Source organism: Ctenopharyngodon idella, chromosome 19 (genome assembly GCF_019924925.1).
Source record: "Ctenopharyngodon idella isolate HZGC_01 chromosome 19, HZGC01, whole genome shotgun sequence".
In the NCBI taxonomy this organism is placed as follows: Eukaryota; Metazoa; Chordata; class Actinopteri; order Cypriniformes; family Xenocyprididae; genus Ctenopharyngodon; species Ctenopharyngodon idella.
This window is the reverse complement of record NC_067238.1, coordinates 11376900-11400148: the sequence shown is the minus strand read 5'-3', so window position 1 is coordinate 11400148 and position 23249 is coordinate 11376900. Positions and strand designations below refer to the sequence as shown.

At 38.9% G+C, this 23249-nt stretch overlaps 1 protein-coding gene across 2 annotated transcripts in view; it reads right to left on the bottom strand.

Annotated features, from left to right (window-relative positions):
* The window catches only part of grin2da (glutamate receptor, ionotropic, N-methyl D-aspartate 2D, a), an 82846-nt gene that overhangs the window by 44922 nt on the left and 14675 nt on the right, over nucleotides 1-23249 (bottom strand). For both annotated transcript variants that reach the window (XM_051873505.1, XM_051873506.1), the window contains exons 2-3: nucleotides 9812-10421; nucleotides 3748-4014 (exon numbers count right to left, since the gene is read on the bottom strand). In XM_051873505.1, the coding sequence (XP_051729465.1) occupies nucleotides 3748-4014; nucleotides 9812-10369 (825 nt within the window). In that variant the 5' untranslated portion in view covers nucleotides 10370-10421. The remainder of the gene's footprint in view (nucleotides 1-3747; nucleotides 4015-9811; nucleotides 10422-23249) is intronic.

The following is a 23249-nucleotide window of genomic DNA, read 5'->3' as shown; positions in this document are numbered from 1 at the left end:
TTTGGCTTCCCAAACATTCGGTGGCCTTACGCGCCAGTAAACACGTTTTCTCTGCCATGTCGAGTCGGTCGTGTGGCCCGGTCCATTGAGCCACACCGATGACATGTCAGCACGGCGCAAGCTCTGTAACAGCACGCTGTTTTGGTCTCACTTTCAATATGAATGGCTTAGTTTGGTTTCCTATACAACTCGTTCAACTATCCACCATTGCCTAAATGAGTTTGTGAGATACGCACCAAATTAAACGCAAGTGCGGCCACAGCTTCCTTTTCAAGTGAAATTAGCTCTCATTAACTACTGAAATCTTTTGTCATTTCAGTAATGCATATGAATGAATTTCACTAAGGTTGATCAATGTTTTCATTAGTGTTTGTAAGAGGCTCTTCCTAATGCGTATGAATGAATTTCACTAAGGTTGATCAATGTTTTCACTGGTGTTTGTAAGAGGTTTTTCAGTAATGCGTTTGAATGAATTTCACTAAGGTTGATCAATGTTTTCACTAGTGTTTGTAAGAGTCTTTTTCTAATGCGTATGAATGAATTTCACTAAGGTTGATCAATGTTTTCACTAGTGTTTGTAAGAGTCTTTTCAGTTATGCATATGATAAATTTCACTAAGGTTGATCAATGTTTTTCGTTTCACTAATGTTTATAAGAGGCTTTTCAATAATTATGGCCTAAATGGCCCCTCATACTTTAGGGTTGCAAAATTTCACCACTGTTTTTTAATACAATAAGTGAAAGTTTTGAATTCAGATTTCAATTCATCTCTTTATGCATTATTTCATTGCTTTATACAAACATTGCAATTCTGCTACACTAGGTCTCTGAGGGTTAAACATTACTTAGCATTATTTAGCAGTTTTGACAGCAGAGCAGTTTACAATTTATCATCATGCTGGTCTTTTTGTTAAAGCTTATTAAAATAAAATATAGCTAGTAAGCTTATGCTTTAAAGCAAATCACTGGAGGCAGAGTTTTTACATTTATAACAAAGCTCGCTGATAACATCTGCACTTTGATGTAGTGTTGTCTGTTGAGCCCTTACAAAAACCACACTGACGTTTAATCACTGTGAGAAAAAAATGGAAAAGTTCCTATCGCATAGCATCAAGCTGACCCCAATTTTTTCCTCATTCTTTTCCATGCGGGAACCATGACAGCCACTTTGAATGTGCTCCTGTATCAGTCACTGATTAGGGGCTGAAAGTCTGGGTGCTTGGACACTGTGGAGAATTAATCAGTCAAGTTGTTGAACGTAGAGGATGTCTGCTGCCGTGGCCAGTCCTGTGGGGAATTGAGTTGGCCACCTTTGGGTCAGATGGAAACTGTCATTTAATGTCACGCTGCTCAGTAGCATTACGGATGCCATCTCCCCTTTCGTAGGTCACACGACCTCCTTCTCTTTGGGAGCCTTCACGTAAAGGCCAAAGTACGCAGGAGAGTGAGAGAGAGAGAGAAAAAGAGAGAGAGAGAAAGAGAGAGAGAGAGGAAGAGAGAGAGAAGAAAAAGAAAGAGTGGAACGAATACACAAGCGATGAGATAGAAGGTTAATCGAGAAATCAAGTTGGGAATATGGAGGAATTGACTTACAGAATGCATGAGCAGCTTTACCATATGTTTCTTATTTTGAATTTCTATAGAATAATTGCACTAGGCATTAGAGCCGTCTTCTCTCTTTTCATTGTCATAGTCATACTTCTATAATTAACCAAGACTGATTTGGTAATACAACTGTTAATTGCAGTGAAGCCACTTTCAATTAAAATGGAAAAAATGAAATGGGAGCTGGTGGAATGGGAACGCTAGTTCAATGAAAGGAAAAGAAACAGTGTAAGAGAATGAACTGGACAGTTGCAATTGAGTAAAAGAGCTGTAGTGCAGATCACAAAAGGGATTGATTTATATGAAGATTGGAAAAAATGAACAGATTAAACCAAAACATTGTTTGTGAACCCTTTGGAAATACCAAGATTTGGGCTATTTAAAGGGGACCTATTACACAAAATTCACTTTTACATGGTGTTTGAACATATATGAGTGTTGGCAGTGTGTACACAACCACCCTATAATGATAAAAATCCACCCACTCCTTTTTTTAATCCCCATAAATCATAAGCAATGTCTCAGAACAAGCTGTTCGCAATTTCTGTACAAAGTGACGTGAATGTTGGCGGACACTGCCGTATTAGCATAGACCCCGCCCTGAGTGAGTTGTACACTCACCAGTCCGCCATTGTCTCGACGCCGGAGCAGCTCTAGCGACAAGAATGTCTGGTAAGCAATTGAGGTATTTTGTTGTTGGATGTAAGAGTGAACATAACAGTCTTCATTTACTCATCTGAGCCACTGAAGACGCAGTAGATTAGTTTTATTTTTGAAGGGAATGCGCCACAGATATAACATACACATGCAAATTCTGTCCCCGCTGTTTACATTCACAGACATAACCGTCTGTGTTTATGTGAACTCTGTGTTTTTGACAACCTTGTGTGGATTTGACAGTTTAAGCACAATAAAACGTGAAAGAGGCGTTAGTTTAATACTCACGAGAGGTGCCGTCTGACAGCCAGCTTTATGTGCATGTGCTTCAGATGCGTGCACTCAGAAAACGATAAGTTAGAAGTTTAAACTGATATAACTTTAAAATGCATGCAGATAATATACTTTAATGATGAAGAAGAACTGCAATGTCCCTGAGCGCGATATAGATGATCATCAAAACCAAGCAGATGTCTTGTTAGCATTTGGCAGCTGTGAATGAAGGAAGCACTATTCTGGATAGGGGTCGGGAAGCAGCAGCTCATTTGCATTTAAAGACATGCACGAAAACAGCATGTTTTTGCTAGCACTCAAAAATGGGAATTTAATGATCTGTGAGGTATAATAAATGATCTGTGAGGTATTTTGAGCTGAAACTTCACAGACACATTCTGGGGACACCTGAGACTTAAATTACATCTTGTAAAATGGGGCATAATAGGTCTCCTTTAATGTGTGCTATAATAATAATAATAATAATAATAATAATAAAACATCCAAAAAACAGATGTATAATTTATTTATTAATAATCTGGACTTCAACCCTGGAAATAAATAATTTTAGAATTAAATATATATTTAAAATTACTTAATAAATGATAATGAATAAATAAAGTGGGACAAAAAGTCAGACCAGATTAAAAAATCTGGGCTTTGAACCTAGAAATCAACTTAGAAGATTGAAAAAAAAAAAAAAAAAAAATAGTATATTGATGTACAAGAAAATGAAATTAAAATAAATAAATAATTTGAATCTGAAAATTAACCATTTCAACTCTTTTTGGATTAAAAAAAAAAAAAAACTAGAAATAAATATTGAAATAGGAAGAGAAATGAACTACCCTGCACTATTTCTATATCATGAATCACATGTAAATAAATTTGTAACATTGATCATGTGACTTCTTTGTACAGGCAGTCAGATGTTCTTGCTTCCATTGAAGCTCAAGATGCCCTTTGATCATGCTGGAGAACATGATCATCAGGTTTTACACAAACTTGTTGAGTTCAAGCAGCTGCTCGAGTGCTGCTGCCATTAAAGCAGAAGAGAGACAAACCAAATACTAAGACATTCTGAGATGTTTATGCTGATAATATAATTTGTAAATAAAATGTATTAAATTACAAAAGGATTCAAAATGGAAGTATTTGTACTAGTGGTTTCAGACTTTCAGTTTTCACTGCATTTACATTCCCACTCCTGACCTGTGCTTCATTCTCCTTCAGTAGCCTGCGGGTACGAGCCCCTCCCGGGTCATCGGTCAGGTTGAGCATCACCACACTCTTTCTCTCCCAACCGATGAAGGAGCCATCTATCATGCCTTCCACCATGGCCAGGAAATCCTCATAGCCATGGTGGCGTGTGGTAACCACAGAGAACGCTGTCCAATCAAACTCCTCCAGGACTTCAAAAATGACCTCCAGCTGCAGGCCAGTGGAGCACAAGAACTGCAAGTAGACGGAGCCGCTCTCCTGAAAGAATAAGAAAATTTGGGACATAGTAAAACTTTCCAACATAATATTTTGCATAAAGAGAGGCACTTCTGAAAGGTCTAGGGTATCATAGCTGGATTCCACTTCCCTTGCTAGCCTAAATTTCTGTTTTAGATCAGTCGTCTACTAGCCCTTTGTTTCAGCATTTCTCATTCATTAGATATTTTTTCCTTCCCTCCATTTACCCTCTGCTTCTTACTCATTCAGATCAATACAGTCATTCTTAATACCCACACAGCATGACGTAAAGGATTCATTGCTATTCATAAGCCTGTGTTTCAGGTGACATTAGTGTCCTTGGCTGCTTTAAGATTCGAAACAGTCCATTCGTCCTCGCTTCAGCTCACCTCACTGTCTTTTTTCTATACCCCGGAAGGTGACCATTCCACTGTACAATCGAGGAGATTTATGACTCTGACATAAAGCCGTATTTCTGATAGCAACGCTTAGTCCCTTATTCCTCGTCTGGGATCGTTTAAAGCCCTTTGAAGCTGCACTGAAACTGTAATTTTGACCCTCAACCGTTTGGGGCCAATTGAATTCCACTATAAGGAGAATAATCCTGGAATGTTTTCATCAAAAACCTTAATTTCTTTTCTACTGAAGAAAGAAGGACATGGACATCTTGGATGACATGGGGGTGAGTAAATTATCAGGAAATTTTTATTTGAAAGTGGACTAATCCTTTAAGACCATTTTTTTGAAGGTCTTGGTCTTCTCTTGGTCTCGGCCGCATGTGGTCTCTGCCTTGTCTTGATCTCAGACTAAAATGACTCGGGGTTTTATTTCAAGACTGGTTAAGACCACAACTGTAGGGATATTGCTAAATTGCCGCTGCATTGTCTGATTTCTTTGTTAACGTCATTAATTTGATCGGAGGTTTTCAATTGATTACAGAACTGATTGGTAACAGCTCTGTATAGTGTCTTATTATTCTAATTGTAATTATTGATTAAAAATAAGACATTTCTCAGGCAGTAAAAATGGATCTTTCAGATGAATTTGAGAAGTCTTGGTCTTGTCTTGGTCTCAGCTTGGTCTCGGTTTAGGTGGTCTTGACTACAACACTACCATAAATTATACATAAATTATACAATAACATTGCCATAAATTATAAATAGCAGTAGTAGTAGCAGCTTTCCTCCTTTTAAACCTGCATTTGCTTAAAACTAAAGAAATATGCAATTCTGCTTTTTCATTGTTTTTACCAAAGTAGAAAGAGTGCCTGAGGTGTTTGTGATTTCAAAAGAATCTGAGTACTAACAGGCTTCAGTTTCTTCTGATGCTGCAGCTTTCATTCGGCTAAAATCAATCTACATTGAACACTTGAAACTAGATTTGCTGCATGCATCAAATGCATTGCAGGTGGGAAGGTTTAGATTAAATTGCAAAACAATATATAGTATATTAAACACTACTAAATCAATTTCAGCTTTAAATTACCACAGATGTAAATCTATATGTGCTAATGAAGTACCTTCTGTTAGCGATTACGTTCTGTACATAGAGAAATGGAACAGCTTGCTCTGCATCCTCTCAGCAACCAAACCAAACACATCATATTTTTGGAAACGTATAGATCAAGTCTATATTGGTAAGAATATCAAAATCAATTTTCATTTTTTCCCCTCTAAAATGACCTATTTAAAAGAGACAGGAAACATTTTTTTATTTATATGAACTCTATTGTTTAAGCAGTGAAAGTTTAGACGCATTTGTGCCAATTTCTCATACATTTCACATATTGATAACTGAAGAGTCCAGCGATCTAAATAGCCTGCCTTCCTTGAGGAACACTTCAACAGCCATTAATATAATCTTTTTAACATTTGCCCACTTATAATCAGAGGTCACAGCCTTTGAAATTACTAGAATCCACAATGACACATTTAGTGCAGTTGCTAGGGAGATTTGGAAGACTTCAGGATATATTGCAGTGTTGCATGAATGTCACACAGTTTATAGCGTAGCATGCACCATAATTGCGTAGCGTCCACATCCTGCTGGTTTTATATGTGTCGCACTAGAGTTGAACCAGAAGTTGTGCATGTGCTAGCTTGTGCCCCTGAGACGGCAATAATCGTCTGTACGGCATTATGTGCCATATTGAGGTCCAGATGGACTAAGTGGTGCATTTTATTTTATTTTATTCAAAAGCTTTCAGAGAATAAAATGGACCCTGGAAGGCTATGTTTAACAAAATCTGCTTGAAACTTAATATGCAATTCCACGTTTCTTTTTCATTGTTTTTGGGGGAGTGAGTGCCTGAGGTGTTTGTGTTTTCAAAAGAATTCCAGCACTAACAGACTTCAGTCTCTTCTGATTCCGCAGCTTTGATTCGACTGAAATCAATCTACATTGAACACTTGAAAATGGATTTTCAGCATCAGATTTCGAAGCTCATGCAGAGGGTGCAATGTGGCAAAATAGTGGCAAAATCTACTTTCTTCTCACACCAGAATATTTAACCACATTATGTAATTAATTACTGTCCTAATTAAACCAGTTAAGTGACTCCTTTGTGCCATGCTCTGGTTGGCGGTTTGTGAAGTGGTAAAGGAAGTCTCTGGAGACATGCTCTGCGAGAGAGAGTTAACTCCATGACTCCAAACCCACGCTCTCACCAATCCACAACACATGAGCCTTTCTAAATGTAGTTAATTAAAGCCTAAGCAAGCAAATGAAAAAGTAATGTAATATTTTTCACAGGAGAGAAATATCCTGGCAGAGAGGATGTCTCCAGAGTGTGAATAAAACAACACAGGTAGCCTGAAACTTATTTGAGTTTAATTGGTCATCTTAATTATGCTGAAATTGTATTAAGTGGTAGGACACGGTGAATTTTTAGTGCACTGTCACATGTGAGTGGAAGATACTGGTTACTGCAGAATGAATGATTTAGGTAGGGATTTTTCCAAACAAGCCTAGGCAGTGTTTGTTCAAATGAAGGAAAAAAGTGCGAGACAGACAGAGATTTTAAATATTGTAAATCCAGAGCATGAGTTGACAGCATGAGGCTTAAGTGACAAAAGAAACCTTCAAAAGGCCTCTGACTGAGTCATTTCTGAACATAATAGTTGTACCGGGTGTGTTTGTGTACGAGTAACACTTGTACACTGTAATCACAGAGCAGGTACAAATACACTACATACACCATCTTCACATGATTTTCAGATGCTGATGGAACCTTACTATAGAAATACAATGCCATTTTAATACATACTAGTTTACATTTAGATTAAATGGGCTTTAAGCTGTTTTCGTTGGAATGCATTGAATCAAATCCTGACAATTACTAAAATTTCTGAAATATCCCACCTGTCTTTGTGACAGCCCTAGGCTCTATAAACGTATGGGAGTGGCCCGAACTTTTTCAGTCAATCAGAAATGCTCTCTTGCATCTGACATTCTGACAACTTTGGAGGGCAAAAGTTAAAATTTTCTTAACTTATGGTCTAATGGAGCAACACTTTCGCAAACCCTTGCATTTTTCCTCTATGCCAGGGGTGTCCAGTCCTGCTCCTGGGGGGCCACTGTCCTGCAGTGTTCAGCTTCAACCCCAATTAATTACCAACTAATCAAGGTTTACTAGGCATACTAGAAACTTCCAGGCAGGTATTTTGAGGCAAGTTGGAGCTAAACTCTGCAGGACAGCGGCCCTCCAGGAGCAGATTTGGACACCCCTGCACTAAGGCCCTGTTTACACCTGGTATTAAAATGTGTTTTGGTCAATCGGATTACAAGTGGATGACTCTAAATACAAGAGTAAACAGGCTCTAAAATGTTTTGAGACCACATTCTCTCCACCAACTGACCTAACGTGTAAATGCGCTATCCAGATGGGATTTAAACTTCATTGGCTGAAGACCCAAGTTTGGTTTAAAGACAAAAAAAAAAAAATGTACTAAGCACAATGTTCTCTCACCATTCCTGATTTCTAACACGCACTCACAGTTCAGTGTGGTCTTGCGGCTATCAGAGCGGAAATGAAAGCTGTTGCTCTCCATATGTTTTTCTGTCATCTCCGTTCACGTTTATATGTAAATTGCATGAGCTTATTTCGTCCATTAGATCGAAAGACCTGGAAAAGCCCATACATTTACCCACCCATAGACCCTTCCCTCAAAGAAATCAGGACAGAAGTGGTTGAAAGTGGACAACAGAGACAGATTAAAACACCAGGTGTAAACGTCTATGCCATCCAAATGATCAAATGCATCTTAATACCAGGTGTAAATATTGCCCATGCCAATACGTACGTACATTCTGGTGTGTATGGGCACCTTAATTCAAAAAGTAATTACCATAACATTGGTCAAATATTTTACTATTGTACACAGGCCTCTTACACAACATTTTGCTGTTTACTGCCTATTCATTGTTTAAAAAACCCTGGCTGACCTGTATTGTTGACTAATGCTTAATACTTTGAATAATTACCCACTGTTTGCTAAAATTAGAAGAGGCATATCTGGGAGACAGCTCAGTGCTTTTCCAAGCCGCTGAGAGCAGTGTACATAGAGAGGACAACTGAGGTCATGGCTGAAAAATGACCAAATACCATTACATCTCTGAGGGAAAGTGTTATTGTGGATTCCAGAAAAAAAAGAATTAGGTCTAAAGAAAATGGTAATGAGCTTTAGTTTATTTCAGTTAGACTAGATCAGGGTTTGTCTGGCTAGTCTAGTCCAGTTAGTACCTTCTGGGACATGTTGTAATAAAAAAGCATCTACAAAAAGCATCTTTCTCCATTCATGCCAATTTAAAAGTAACTGAGGAAACACATTTTTTATGTATTACAGAAATTTTACCCATGACCAAACTAACTTTTTTCACATCAGAGCTCAGAATAGTCGCTAACGAATAGCTTGTGACTGTGCACGCTCGGTTAATGTCATTAGCCAATCAGTTGTGTCATGATGTCATTTTTACGGCTCAGGTGATCGCTCTAACATACTGGCTGCAGAACTGACGGCTACATCCACATACCCTTTTCACAGACTGTCATGCGTTTCCGCAATGATTAACATGGTAAATCTATCATGTTTTTTATATTTTCATCTTTTAAAAATGTAATCCTATAGGCCAATTTCTCAAAAATCTGAAATTATGTCACCACTGTGTAAAATTAGTTCCACTACGGGTCTGCAGCTATTACATTAGTATGCTCTTTTCTCAAATATTGCTTTTTACCTTTTCTTTTTTGCCTGTTTTGCAAGTTGCTAAACTAAAATCTACAAAGAAATAATTTGTACTCGTTTATAGCTAAACAGCCACTCAGATTGTGTTCAAATTTAGCGACAGGTGGTTTTAATTCACCGGCTGTCGTGTCACAGAATGTTATCATTCAGTAATTCCCCTGCTCATATCACCACATGACGAGCATTTATTCATATAAAAAACAAAATCCCCAATGCATATTCAAAGTTGCATTAATCTATAAGCAGAGCAACTATACACTGTGCAACAGCAACAATACACATCACGAAAAACACTTTTTACATGGAGTGTGATAATGTAAAGTCACATCAAACAGACAAGAAGAATGATATAACCAATAAGCAGCATCATTTCGAAATAGTTCTTAAACTTAGCTCTTAATTAGAGCTTTGTAGTCTCACCAATAAATCACCAAGACTTTTCATGATATTTAATTAGTACAAAGACTTTTATTCCCAAACTATATCGTTAGGCTCAGCTATCGCCAATTCCATTCTCTCAAATTCATAAAGAACCATTAAATCTAAGAATCTTATGAATGAATTTTTACTCTTACCTGTGGCTCCCTCCCCAGACCAGCCCCTCCTCCCACAGCAATGACAGGCACTCCTGTCTGGGCCGAGACAAATTCCAGCATAGGTGCTAACGGTGCCCGGTTGGGCGGTGGTGGCTTCTCTTCCTCAAACACAAGGCCTTGTAGCGGAGTGGTAGCCAGTAACTCGCATAACTGTAGCAAGAGGCTCCCAGGACTGCTCTCGTTCACGGCCAGCCAGATCACGTTCGCAGGACCCCACGGCGTCATCACACTTTCACCCACCTGTCCTGACCAGGCTCGACTTAGAAAACCCGTCCCCGAGTTGCTGCTGCTGCTGCTTGGCCCGGCACCGGAGCCGGAGCCCGCTGAAGAGGCACCGCCCACACCCCCCACCCCAGCGCTCGTTTCCGGGAGGTGGGAGGAGCCAGAGTGAACCACAGCGATGTTGACTCCGCCCGAAGCCCCTCCTGAGTCCCTCTCTCTCTCCCGGGGGCGGAGCAGCAGTGGGGGGGAGGGCTGGGCCGGCCCAGTGCACGCCAGCACAGCCAATAGAAACGAAAGGGCGGGCCTCGCCGCCATAACACGGGCAGGGAGTCACTTGGGTGGGTAGCGCTTTATGCAGGAACGAGACCTTGAGGGAGAAAAGAAAGAAGGACTGTTAGAAACAACGTAACTGAACTGAGGGAAAACATGAAAGGCACACTGTCAGCGTACAGTCCATCAACATCAATTAGGACGCCACCAGACACCAAGATACATTAACCTGGCAGAGGTAGTTAAGTCCCTGCATGGGGATTGGAGAAGAAAGCTAACACATCTCACCTCCCTGAACCTTACCATTCCCCAGGGAGCATGGGAAATCATTACCCCCCTGCATTGATTCATGCATTAGATCCTTCAACGCAGGAGAGAGTCTTGAATCTCCGCTATAAATCTGCCTGGTTGTAAAGCGTCCATCTCTGCCTGGGTAGATCCAGAGCAGGCTGAGTAAATAAAAGTGAAAATAAAGAAGAACAGAGGGGATGAGGCCGCCCTCTGCGCCTTTTGTTTGTGTTCCTGATACAATGAGCGAAAAAAGCGAGAGCGCACGAGAACGAGAGAGGGAGGGAGAGACGGCGTGCTGGTGCTGATACAAATGGCAGGCCATGTAAGCGCCAGCAACACCATGAATCATTTTCAAGTCACTTTGTACGCCAGCCATCAAAACCTACCCACCCATCCCTCCGCCTTTGCTGTAGACATGCACATACACACTCTCTTTAATTAACCTCCCACTAAACACACTTATTTATACTCAAACAACATGTACGTGAGCGCACAGACAGGCAATAGTGCAATATACTGTGTGATGTATAGCACAAACGTACCTATACTCGCACTAACGTGTATATTAAGTAATGCACTGACTCAGGGTCTGGCAGTACATTCACACACCCACATGCACACACAAACGCAAATGCACATCTATCTCTCTGTCATACTGGCTACATTTCAGAGCTGGAGCTGCTAATGTCATAGCTTTGAACCAGAAGGCACGCTGACGTCATAATTTCTTCACTCATTTCCCTCCTTCTCTCTCCCCCATTAATTCTCTGTGCAGTTCTTTTGACACTGGGAAAAAGACACAGAATGGGGGATTAAGACTTGGGAAAGCAAGATCCGTTTGGGAAAGACCAATAGGCAGAGGAGAGGGGGTGAAAAAAATGAAAGAAGTGGACGTTTGAATGGAAGCAAAGAGTGGAAGAGGGAAGAAAGAGAGGGGGTGGAAATGATGGGAGCAAAGGAGGTAAAAAGAGAAATATTTAAGAGTGAGTTCAATAACGTAAAGGACAGATGCCTATAAGGGAGTTTTGAGTAAAGGCAAAAGGGCCTATCAGAGGGTCTGCTGCATAATTCAGGACATCATTACTATGGGCCTATGGGCAAACACTGCAGTGGTGAGTAGGGGGGGAAATACTGTGGACTAAATGGAAGAACACAAACAAAATTTATTTGACTCGGTTTTATTATGTCTAGCACACAGTACTTCAAGTGGACGGCAGGCTATATGTTTCAACTCTCATTCTGCGTGGTGAAATCCAAAGGGATTGAGGACCAGAGAAGGTGACTTCTTTGTGCATCAAGCATAAAAATCCATTACAATTATAATTCGGCTTTAAAGAAATACAAAGTAACGGATGAAGAAGAAAACAATAACCCGTACGGTAGACCGAGTCTAGATAGAAACATCTGTTCTGGATAGTTAAGTATGATTATAAATGAAGCTGTGGAGGTATAAAGCTCCTTATGTTTGATCCAACTGGGTTATTAGTAAGAGAGTGCAAAAAAGTCTTTAAAACATAGCAGAGTAGGAACTCCAATTCACACCTCAGGCAAAAATCATCAGACTTACATCTAAACATACAGTGAATTGAAAATGAAGCTAAATAAATATAGGTAAAAACATCTATAGTCACTATAGCCATTTCTTAAAATAATTATGGGCCCTGCTATACAGTGCATCCGGAAAGTATTCACAGCCCTTCACTTTTTCCACATTTATGTTACAGCCTTATTCCAAAATGGATTAAATTCATTATTTTCCTAAAAATTCTACAAACAATACCCCATAAATGACAACGTGAAAAACGTTTGTTTGAAATCTTTGCAAATTTATTAAAAATAAAAAACGAGAAAAAAAAAAAAAAAAAGTCACATTTACATAAGTATTCACAGCCTTTGCTCAATACTTTGTTGAAGCACCAATTATAGCCTCAAGTCTTTTTGAGTATGATGCTACAAGCTTGGCACACCCTATTTTTGGGCAGTTTCTCCCATTCTTCTTTGCAGGACCTCTCAAGCTCCATCAGTTTGGATGGGGAGCGTCGGTGCACAGCCATTTTCAGATCTCTCCATAGATGTTCAATCGGGTTCAAGTCTGGGCTCTGGCTGGGCCTATCAAGGACATTCACAGTCCTGTAGCCACTCCTTTGTTATCTTGGCTGTGTGCTTAGGGTCGTTGTCCTGTTGGAAGATGAACCTTCGCCCCAGTCTGAGGTCCAGAGCACTCTGAAGCAGGTTTTCATCAAGGATGTCTCTGTACATTGCTGCATTCATCATTCCCTTGATCCTGACTAGTCTCCCAGTTCCTGCCACTGAAAAACATCCCCACATCATGATGCTGCCACCACCATGCTTCACTGTAGGGATGGTACTGTCCAGGTGATGAGCGGTGCCTGGTTTCCTCCAGACATGAAGCTTGCTATTCAGGCCAAAGAGTTCAATCTTTGTTTCATAAGACCAGAGAATTTTGTTTCTCATGATCTGAGTGATCTTTTGGCAAACTCCAGGTGGGCTGTCATGTGCCTTTTACTGAGGAGTGGCTTACGTCTAGCCACTCTACCATACAGACCTGATTGGTGGAGTGCTGCAGAGATGGTTGTTCTTCTGGAAGGTTCTCATCTCTCCACAGAGAAACTCTGGAGCTCTGTCAGAGTGACCATTGGGTTCTTGGTCACCTCCCTGTCTAAGGCCCTTCTCCCACGATTTGGCCGGGCGGCCCGCTCTAGGAAGAGTCCTGGTGGTTCCAAACTTCTTTCATTTACGGATGATGGAGGGTACTGTGCTCATTGGGACCTTCAATGCTGCAGAAATTTTTCTGTACCCTTCCCCAGATCTGTGCCTCGATACAATCCTGTCTTGGAGTTCTACAGACAATTCCTTGGACTTCATAACTTGGTTTGTGCTCTGACATGCACTTTTAAAAGTGGGACCTTATATAGACAGGTGTGTGCCTTTCCAAATCATGTCCAATCAACTGAATTTACCACAGGTGGACTCCAATCAAGTTGTAGAAACATCTCAAGGATGATCAGTGGAAACAGGATGCACATAAGCTCAATTTTGAGTGTCATGGCAAAGGCTGTGAATACTTATGAACGTAATTTTTTAATTTTTTATTTTTAATAAATTTGCAAAGATTTCAAACAAACTTCTTTCACAATGTTATTATGGGGTATTGTTTGTAGAATTTTGAGGAAAATAATGAATTTAATCTATTTTGGAATAAGGCTATAACAAAGGTTGCAGGCATCACAATTTTTCAGACTTTTTATTGGTTTGACGATAAAGTCTGGTTAGGTAGATTGTTGTGAAAGGTGTTTTCTAAATGCAGGTATACAAGAAACTGCATGCTTTCTTGTGACAAAGAGGTTGAGGGTTCTTGTCATCAAGGCCAGTGGTTGTGCCCCCATGGAAGCGCATAGCACGACTGTTTTATATACAAAAGTCTATTTTTAATTTTTAAATATACATTCATGCATCTATACATCAGCAGTGCGGGATGTGAATAAGTAACATTCACTTTAAGTTGTGCTGATATGTGTGTATACCACAATTTTAAGAGCAAAAACGGAGGTGATTGACAAAACGGCAAGATGTTATTCTTTTTGCCCTTAAAGTCTGTGAGCTTGACTGAAGGCGAGCTTAAAGAGTAGGCTGCTTTTGATGCTCGAACACTGAATTCAGCAATGATATCGACATGAAACCAGACTGAGAAGTTCAAGCACTTCTAAACAGAAGGGAGAAGCTTTAAGACACACTACACTGCTCTAAATTCATAAATATATACATTTGTTGGATGAATTGTGAGTTTAAAAGTATTGTGCATGAAATAGATTTGCAAAACCGAAAAGGAGAAACAAGCATTGTTCCTTGTGTTTATGAGCATTTAAAAGCTTGTTGCCACATGTTCATGACAGAAACAGTTCGGCACATTGGAAAAAAAGTGTGAAGGCAGACTAGAGGGGAACAATTGAAATTGGGTATGGACTGAAGCAATCGTACAAAGTGTGAAAACACTCTAAGTCAGGCAATTTGGCCAGTCATTGCCTCTGTGAGTAGCCGTCTGGTGATTAAGACTGTGCTGATAACGCAGACGTCACAAATGTGATCCTAGGCAGGGCTGACACATAAACTGGGGAGTTTCTAAGTGAAGCCTAACACAATCAAGTCTTTCATCAAGGCACTTAATACCATGTTGCTCTAGGGAAACAGCTCCTGCCATTTGTGTACTAGTAGAAAGCATCTGCTAAATGACAAGTAACCTTCATGAAAGCACACTTATGAATGAATTTGCCCACCAAAATAAAAACGGCACCCAGAAATAACTTCACAATCATTTGCTAAACATTTTGATGTTTTTTTCCAATTGTACTTCAAAAACATTTCATTATTACATGTTAGATAATGTGATAAAGCAGCTACTGAAAGACAAAAATATAATTTCATGCTGCTATTACAGGCTTTAAATGAGTTATACCCCAGCCTCAGAATAAGCTACAGATCTAAAATAAATCAACTATCACCCCACAATTTAGCATGTCTTATATATTAAAATTCTGCTATTGCTGAAAAATGTAAATGTATGTAGAATTCTAAATGGAAAGTAAATGCAAGTGGGATATTGTTGTGTGAGTTTATGTTGTTTTCCCAAGAGTCTGATGCCAATAAATATTTAAGTCTCCGTTCAGGGTTGATAAGTAGAATCGACTCATTCTGCGGTGAGTGACCTCATGATGAAATGAGTCAAAGATAAAATGTCTTGAGATTTCTGTGGTGCACTGTAAAGGCAATATACTTTTTCTGCTTGGTGACCACATCTTAGCACATCACTGCTCTCCAATTTGTACTGTATAGACGGTTTCTGATGCTCAAGAAGCTGAACCAATAATCTTAAGCAAAGTAATCTTAAGCAAAATTAGCCAAAATTGCAGTTCAACAAAAAGTGGTTTAATGTATTTTAGTAATATAGACATTTATGAGAGAAGTAGCAATAGGGCTGGGCATCAGTACAGGTTTGCCAGTTGATAAGATCTGATTTGATTCAGATTCATTTGAGTATATTTCAGTAAATGTCTATTTTGTTTACATATGAAAAGTCATTCCGCCACTGAAAATATTGGGTTATACTGAGATTATTGAAATAAAGATTGCATTTAATCCAATATTGATATTTACGTTAATTGTTTGATCCAAAAAAAAAAAAAACGTGTCAATTATTCTTATAAAGTCAAAGTTATCTTGTGATTTTAGAAGATCTAGAACATACGAGTTGTTTGAACCATCTTGATAATATTTTATGGTGGTGCTTTTATCATTTTGGAGCTTGACAGCCCCAGCCCGAATTCACTTTCAATATTTGGAAGGGGTGGCAGAGTATTCTTTTAAAACTCACCTTTTGTGTTCTACTGAAAAAAGAAAATCACACGGATTTGGAACGACATGAGGGTTGGTAAATAACAACAAAATTTGAGTGAACTGTTCTTTTAGTCTTTCAGAACTACATCAAACAAGATAAACTGTGGAAATAGTCAAGGTAACTGAAGGGCGAAAATCAAATAAGAGCTGCTCGCCTGCTCAACAAGCAAGTTCTTTTCAGCATGGTTCAGGTTGAGGTACTAGCATACGCGGCAGTAAATATGTGGAGCTCTGTATCCGACTGAGTGACTCTGAGAAATTGACTGGCTTGGAATCTGTTCTCCTAGTCCTCATGACTTGCCAGCATGCGTATGACTTGGCATATCCTGGCAAAACAGGATCTATTCACATAGCTAACAATAATTTATTGCTCTTTTAGTCACAGGTATTCAACATCTGAAATTGTGCTATTTTCAAAACAGAAATTTGTGTTTCTGCGAATGTCTAAAGCTGAGTACAGTGGCTTTGACAAGCACTGGTTGTGCTTTTGTAATCCGCAGAGCAATCACCGTTTTTTCCCCCTCAAAAGACACTTTACTCAAAGCTTTGGAAAATGCTGGCTCTTCGGGGCATTTTCATGTTAATAATGCACCTTTAAATAACATTCTGTCTCTAAATGACATCTCTGGGATCATTCACTTTTCAGCTGCCCCCCATCCCTCCACCTCATGAGGATTTCGCTGCAGGTAAATTTACACTTTCATCAGTCTTGAATGACTGCAAAAATCTTTCAGTGTTCCTCAGTGAACTCTTATAAATATTCCAGTGTGGCACAGTAGCATCTGTGTGGTGGGTTTTGAGTAGCTTGCAGATTTCTTCCTATATGTTCAAGTTGCTTGTTGGGAGAAAAATGGAGGGCTGAACAGATGGTCACTTGTTCAGATCATAGGTCTGCAGTGCAGTGCTTCCCAGAGAGAAGCACTTATCCAAAATGACTCTCTTAGGAAAAAATAAATAAATAAATAAATAAATAAGAGATGCTAATGCGGGTATGTCATGCATCAGCATCTGAAAAAGCCCACCATGGACCTCTTCCTTGCCATTTCATATGTCTGGGCGGTATTGCCTTCAACATCACTATCAAAGTGATGTTTTTTTTCTTTTGTGAAAGACCTGGATGTTGTGTAAGCAAGCCAGCCCTGCAGGTCTTTTTTTGTTTTTTTTTGCTGCAAGGTATGTGGGTATATCTCTGCATTGTGCAGTGCTGTCTAACATGCGTCTTCTGTGATTCGGACATGGAGATGAGTTATGGTGGAGTCCGCCGTGTCTCATATAACAGCACAAGCCCTTCATCATTCACAGCTCATGGCGCAGGTTTTACAAAGACTTCTCTGGATGGATTCAACATTCCTATTGTTTAAAAAAAGTCAAAATTTACAGTCAACATTAATACGATATATGAAGACAATAAAATGATAACTTGTGCCAGGAAGAACCAAAAGAGGATTTTAGACAAAAGGCCATAGAGGAACCATGTTTGGTAACCCAGAGAAACTTTCAGTGAGGAAGAACCATTTTTTCCCACTTTGTCGCTCTTAGAAATAAAGGCTCTTTGTTGGCATTATGGTTCCATGAAGAACCTTTAACATCAATGGAGTAGAAAGTTTCTTTAGACCATTTAAAAGGTTCTTCACACTAAGGCCCCATTTAAACCAGTGCGTTTTCGCTTTAAAACGGCGTTTTAAATGAAAACGATCCTCGTCTACACTGGTGTTTCCACAGCGTTTCAGAAACGATCTCCTTCTAAACTACACGACCGAAAACGTATGTCACATGACCGTTCATGCACACTGGGCAAGTGCATAGTGTAAACAGTTTCCTCTTGCGCATGTAGGTAGCTGCAATATTAAAAAAATGCAGAGTTTAACTGCACAATGACTTCTAAAAATGACAAAAAAAAGCCAGCAAAGATTGCAGTTCAGTCTCCATGTTACACGGTCGTCAAGGATACGCAGAGCGAACATGGGCAGCCACGCCATCTTTTAAAAAGTCTGTTTATACTGAAACGCAACCCCAGCGTTTTCAAACTAAAACAGGCTCTGCAGCATTTTCGAAATTCTCCGTTTTCGAGGGTCGAATACGCCAGAGTAGTGTAAACAACAGGCATAACCGTAGCAAAAGTTATGTGTTTTAAAATGAAAACATACTAGTGTAAATGGGGCCTGAGAAAAAAATGGTTCTTCTAAGAATATCTTAACTGACAGGTTCATTGGGGATTCATAAATTGTTCTTTTATGGTATTGCTATGAAACGCCTTCATGGAAGAATAGTTTACAGGGCAGAACTTAATTTAATCAATCATTGGAATTGATTGGGTTGTGAAAAGTTGGTGTTACATATCAGAAAAGGCCAAGGTGGAAGCGGCTGAAAATAAGAGGAATTGTCGACTTTAAACGAAACGGAGTTGTTTCAGAGGTGGAGCAATTTATTACATTTTGATGGAAGAATACAAATACTTTTTTTTCCAGAGGTGGAGCAAGTTATTACATTTTGATGAAAGAATACTAATGTGTGTATATATATATATATATATATACACACACACAAAAAAAAAAAAATCTTTTGAATAATGTGCATCACCGAATCATGTAAAATATGAGTGTGTATCAAGCAAGTAAATAAGGTCAATTTTGATTTCATGTTGACGGTAACAAAGATGGATCCCACTGCCCTTTCCAACAGTTCCCATTTCACAACACATTTAAGCCTATGTGTGGTTATGTGTGGAGTTCAGAGTGATATTATTGTACAACGCAATGCATGAGAAAATGTCCACCCACGGTCACTTCAGAGGTCATGCAGTCTACCACCATCTCCCACACTCCTCCGCACAGGACAGTTTTAATGACATAATAATATGCAATACCTTGAAAACCTGCTGTTAATTACTTTGGATAATTAGCAGAGCAGAGACCCCATTCATTGAATACATTACAGTGAGGAACCTTGACGTAAGCCGCCGTCCCCTTGGTCTTGCTAGTGCAAAAGAATACACACAAGTGCTCTCTGCGCGGTGCAATAACCTTCTCTGTGGAAAAGGATTCTATAGTGAGGTGTTATCTCTGGATTCACAATCAAGCTGAAGATTCCCTCCCAACAAAAACATCCTCTTAGCAACATATTGCACAGCCTCAACCCAAAAGAAAGGAGGAGAAAAGTGAAGAAAAACAAATTAAATTCTGTCGAGATCGAACTGCTTTTCACGCCACTGCAGGGCCCCGGCTCTGACAGAGATGGAATTTCATGCAGCTAAAGATGGCTTCCTCTCACTCAGGCCCAGCCTTGTCCCTTGCAACAGGGGTAAAACTCGCACCTAAAAAAATATTAATTCATATGCCGATGTGGCAGGCCGCTTCAGGGCACTTCCATCCCCTGTGCAACAGGCACTAATTTCACAGCATGCCTCGACACACAAGCCCATCTTTACAGCATTAAATTAATATTTAATCGCATATTTGTTTTGCGTACGATAATGCCATCATTAGTTCCTGGGTGCAAATTGCCATTTCTCTTTCACAGACCCACCTGGCAAAATCAGTTCTGTCATTTTATGAAACAACATCTTCATTCGGTCTTCCACGCAGTTTGGCACGCATCCACCGGCATGAGGAGCACGGAATTGCAATTTATTGCACCATAGATGCTTTACTTCATGCATATTCTTCAAGAGCATGTCACTGCGAGAGAGCAGATTGTACCTGAGAACTAGCAAGCCCCGGAGCACAACGAAGTCAAAGGAGGCGAAATATAAAACGATACACGAAGTAAAAGAGCTTCTCAGTTGATTGGACACTGGTGCAATCTTTTGTGTCCACAAAAGGACGACATGACAAAAAGCATACTGTTGTTGTAAATGAGGTGTTAAAAAAGGAAGAAGAAAAAAAAAAGGGTGTTACGGTATCCGTGAGGTTTCAAGCATCCAAGCATATGAATCAACACATGCCGGCCGGCTCTGCTGTATTCTGCAACAAGGGGAAAGTAATCAACAGGCATCACTGTGACCTTGTTTCCAGTGTTCTTAACAATCATTTATTTAATTAGATTTAAAAGAGGCTTGGGAAAATAAGGGTGAAATTCATCATGGCTGTATTTTCCAGGAAATTACAGATTACAAAAGGTGAAAGAGGTTGCGAGCAGAAAGAAGAAGTGTGAGCAAAAGATATAGGCCACAGACAGGGAGGAGCAGACATACCAAAAAAAAAAAAAAAATTCAGGGAGCAAGAGAGGGGGAAAGAAAGGGAGAGGGGAGGAACAAGAAATATGAGGACAGACCAAGGACGGTAGCAAGAAGGTCTGATACGGGGAAAAAAAGAGCAGAATATATGGGAAGAATGCTAACAAAACTCTCTTTCCTACTTTTTCCCTCTCAAGTGTTTCCCATGCTTCTCACTAGGGCTTAAATAGATTCAGTATTCTTTTCCCTTTCTGTTTTTTTATATTGCAGTCCCATTTGCCTGAGCTAATGAGTTGATATTTAGCTGGCTCAGACACAGGCTCTTAAAGAGAGCTGCTGGGAATTGCAGGCTGGCCGGGGGCCTCAGGGCCCACTCCACCATGCAGATAGAATTCACACTTAAATAGGGTCAGTCATAGGTTTACAAACACAAGACCATGTCAAATGTAACAAAACATGCGCTTAAGGTGAACCACAAACAGCATGTGTTGAGTTTTCTTGCACAGCTGACATTATATAAAACAGTGGTAACTCACTTTTTTTTTCAACCATTACCCTTCTTTTTCTAAATGTGCAACTAAACTGGGTCAATCTTACAAAATCTAGAACATGTTCTGTTCATATTTCACACACAAATGGAAAAGAAAAAAAATAACATTTTGCTTAAAGCAAATTATAAAAAATAAAACATCATTTTAAAGACAATCCTCTCCCTAATTAATCTCTAACGCATATATACAGTGGCAAGAAAAAGTATGTGAACCACTTGCAGAATCTGTGAAAATGTTAATAATTTTAACAAAATAAGGGAGATAATACAAAATGCATGTTATTTTTTATTTAGTGTTGTCCTGAGTAAGGTATTTTACATAAAAGATGGTTACATATAATCCACAAGACAAAAAAAAAAAATAGCTGAATTTATTAAAATAACCCCATTCATAAGTATGTGAACCATTGATTCTTAATACTGTGTGTGGTTACCTGGATGATCTATGACTGTTTTTTTGTTTTGTGATGGTTGTTCATGAGTCCCTTGTTTGTCCTGAGCAGTTAAACTGAGCTCTGTTCTTCAGAAAAAATCTCCAGGTCCTGCAGATTCTTCAGTTTTCCAGCATTTTTTGCATATTTGAACCCTTTCCAGCAGTGACTGAATGATTTTGAGATCCGTCTTTTCACACTGAGGACAACTGAGGGACTCAAACACAACTTTTAAAAAAGGTTCAAACATTCACTGATGCTCCAGAAAAAAACATGATGCATTAATAGATGAGGGGTGAAAACATTTGGAATTTGAAGATCAAGGTATATTGTGTTTAATTTGTCTTCCGGGAAACATGCAAGTATTTTCTGTTGCTTCCGAAGGGAAGTACTAAATGAAAAAAAAATGATATTCAAGCGAAATAAGAAAAATTTGGACCTCTTCATCCTGTTCAAAAGTTTTCACCCCCTGACTCTTAATGCATCGTCTTTCCTTATGAAGCATCATGTTTGAAACTTTTTTAAAAGTTGTGTTTGAGTCCCTCAGTTGTCCTCAGTGTGAAAAGACGGATCTCAAAATCATTCAGTCACTGTTGTAAAGGGTTCAAATATGCAAAAGATGGTGGAAAACTGAAGAATTTTTGGGACCTGGAGATTTTTTCTGAAGAACAGAGCTCAGTTTAACTGCTCAGAATAAATAAGGGACTCATGAACAACTATCACACAACAAAAAAACAGTCATAGATCATCCAGGTAACCACACAAGGTATTAAGAATCAATGGTTCACAAACTTTTGAACTGGGTTATTTTAATAAATTCAGCTATTTTATTGTCTTATGGATTATGTGTAAACATCTTTTATGTAAAATATCTTACTCAGGACAGTACTAAATAAAAAATAACATGCATTTTGTATTATCTCCCTTATTTTGTTGAAGTTTTGCACATTTTCACAGATTCTGCAAGTGGTTCACATACTTTTTCTTGCCACTGTATATATATATATATAAACATAATTATTAAAAATATACACTATATATATATATATATATTGTATATTCAATAAAAAATATATAATTTATAGACAATTATTATATATAAAATACATAATAATTAACCACAATAAATGTATTATATAATTGAATAGAGTATACTTTACTTACACATTGTGGTATTTATAAGGAAATTACAATAAGAGAAGAAAAAATTCCAACACTGAGGAAATTGAATTTGTTGATAAGTGAGTACACACAATTTTGGCTATAAATTGTAGACTTTCAGTTAATAGATGTGGTCGAGCATAGTAGCAAAAAATGTGGTAATTCTCTGTTGTTACATGAAAAATGTAACAATTTAACAAAGAAAGCTGTAAAATGACATGCATGAGGCATGAAGCCTGATGCTGATGTAACAGATTTTAGACCGCATTTACCACATCAGGACACATCACTGCAATCTCCAAGGCTGCAGTCGATCATGGAGCTGTCGAGTAGTTCTAATAGAACTGTCCCTGATGACATCTACTAGTAATCCGTGTGTGGGCCATACTGTGCCATTCATTTTTCTGATGTAAAGAAAAAAAAAAAAAAAAATACACATACAGATGTGTGTGTGGGGGGGTGGGGGGCGGGGGGCTTTGCTGCAGACCAGAGGATTCGATAAATCCATGCATCATTCACTGCATACATGACTTTTGGGTCAATTATCTATATTTTTAATCAGTAATGATGTATTTTAAAGGTTAGGTTTCTTGAGGTTGTAGCAAAGCTTCAGTTTTCAGGTTAAACTATACACTGTATATGATAGTCTCCTTACAGGATTGTCACAATACCATAAATTTCAGTAGTTCAGTAGTAAACAAATACCACACTGAAATTACACACTCTAAAAAATGCTGGGTTTAAAACAACCCAAGTTGGGTTGAAAATAGATAAACTCAGCGATTGGGTTGTTTTTACCCAGTGAATGGGTTGTTTTAACCCAGCGGTTGGGTAAAATGTTTGCCCATCCTGTTGGGTAGTTTTATTTAACTCAACTATTGTTTGAAAATCACTGTATTGCTTGCT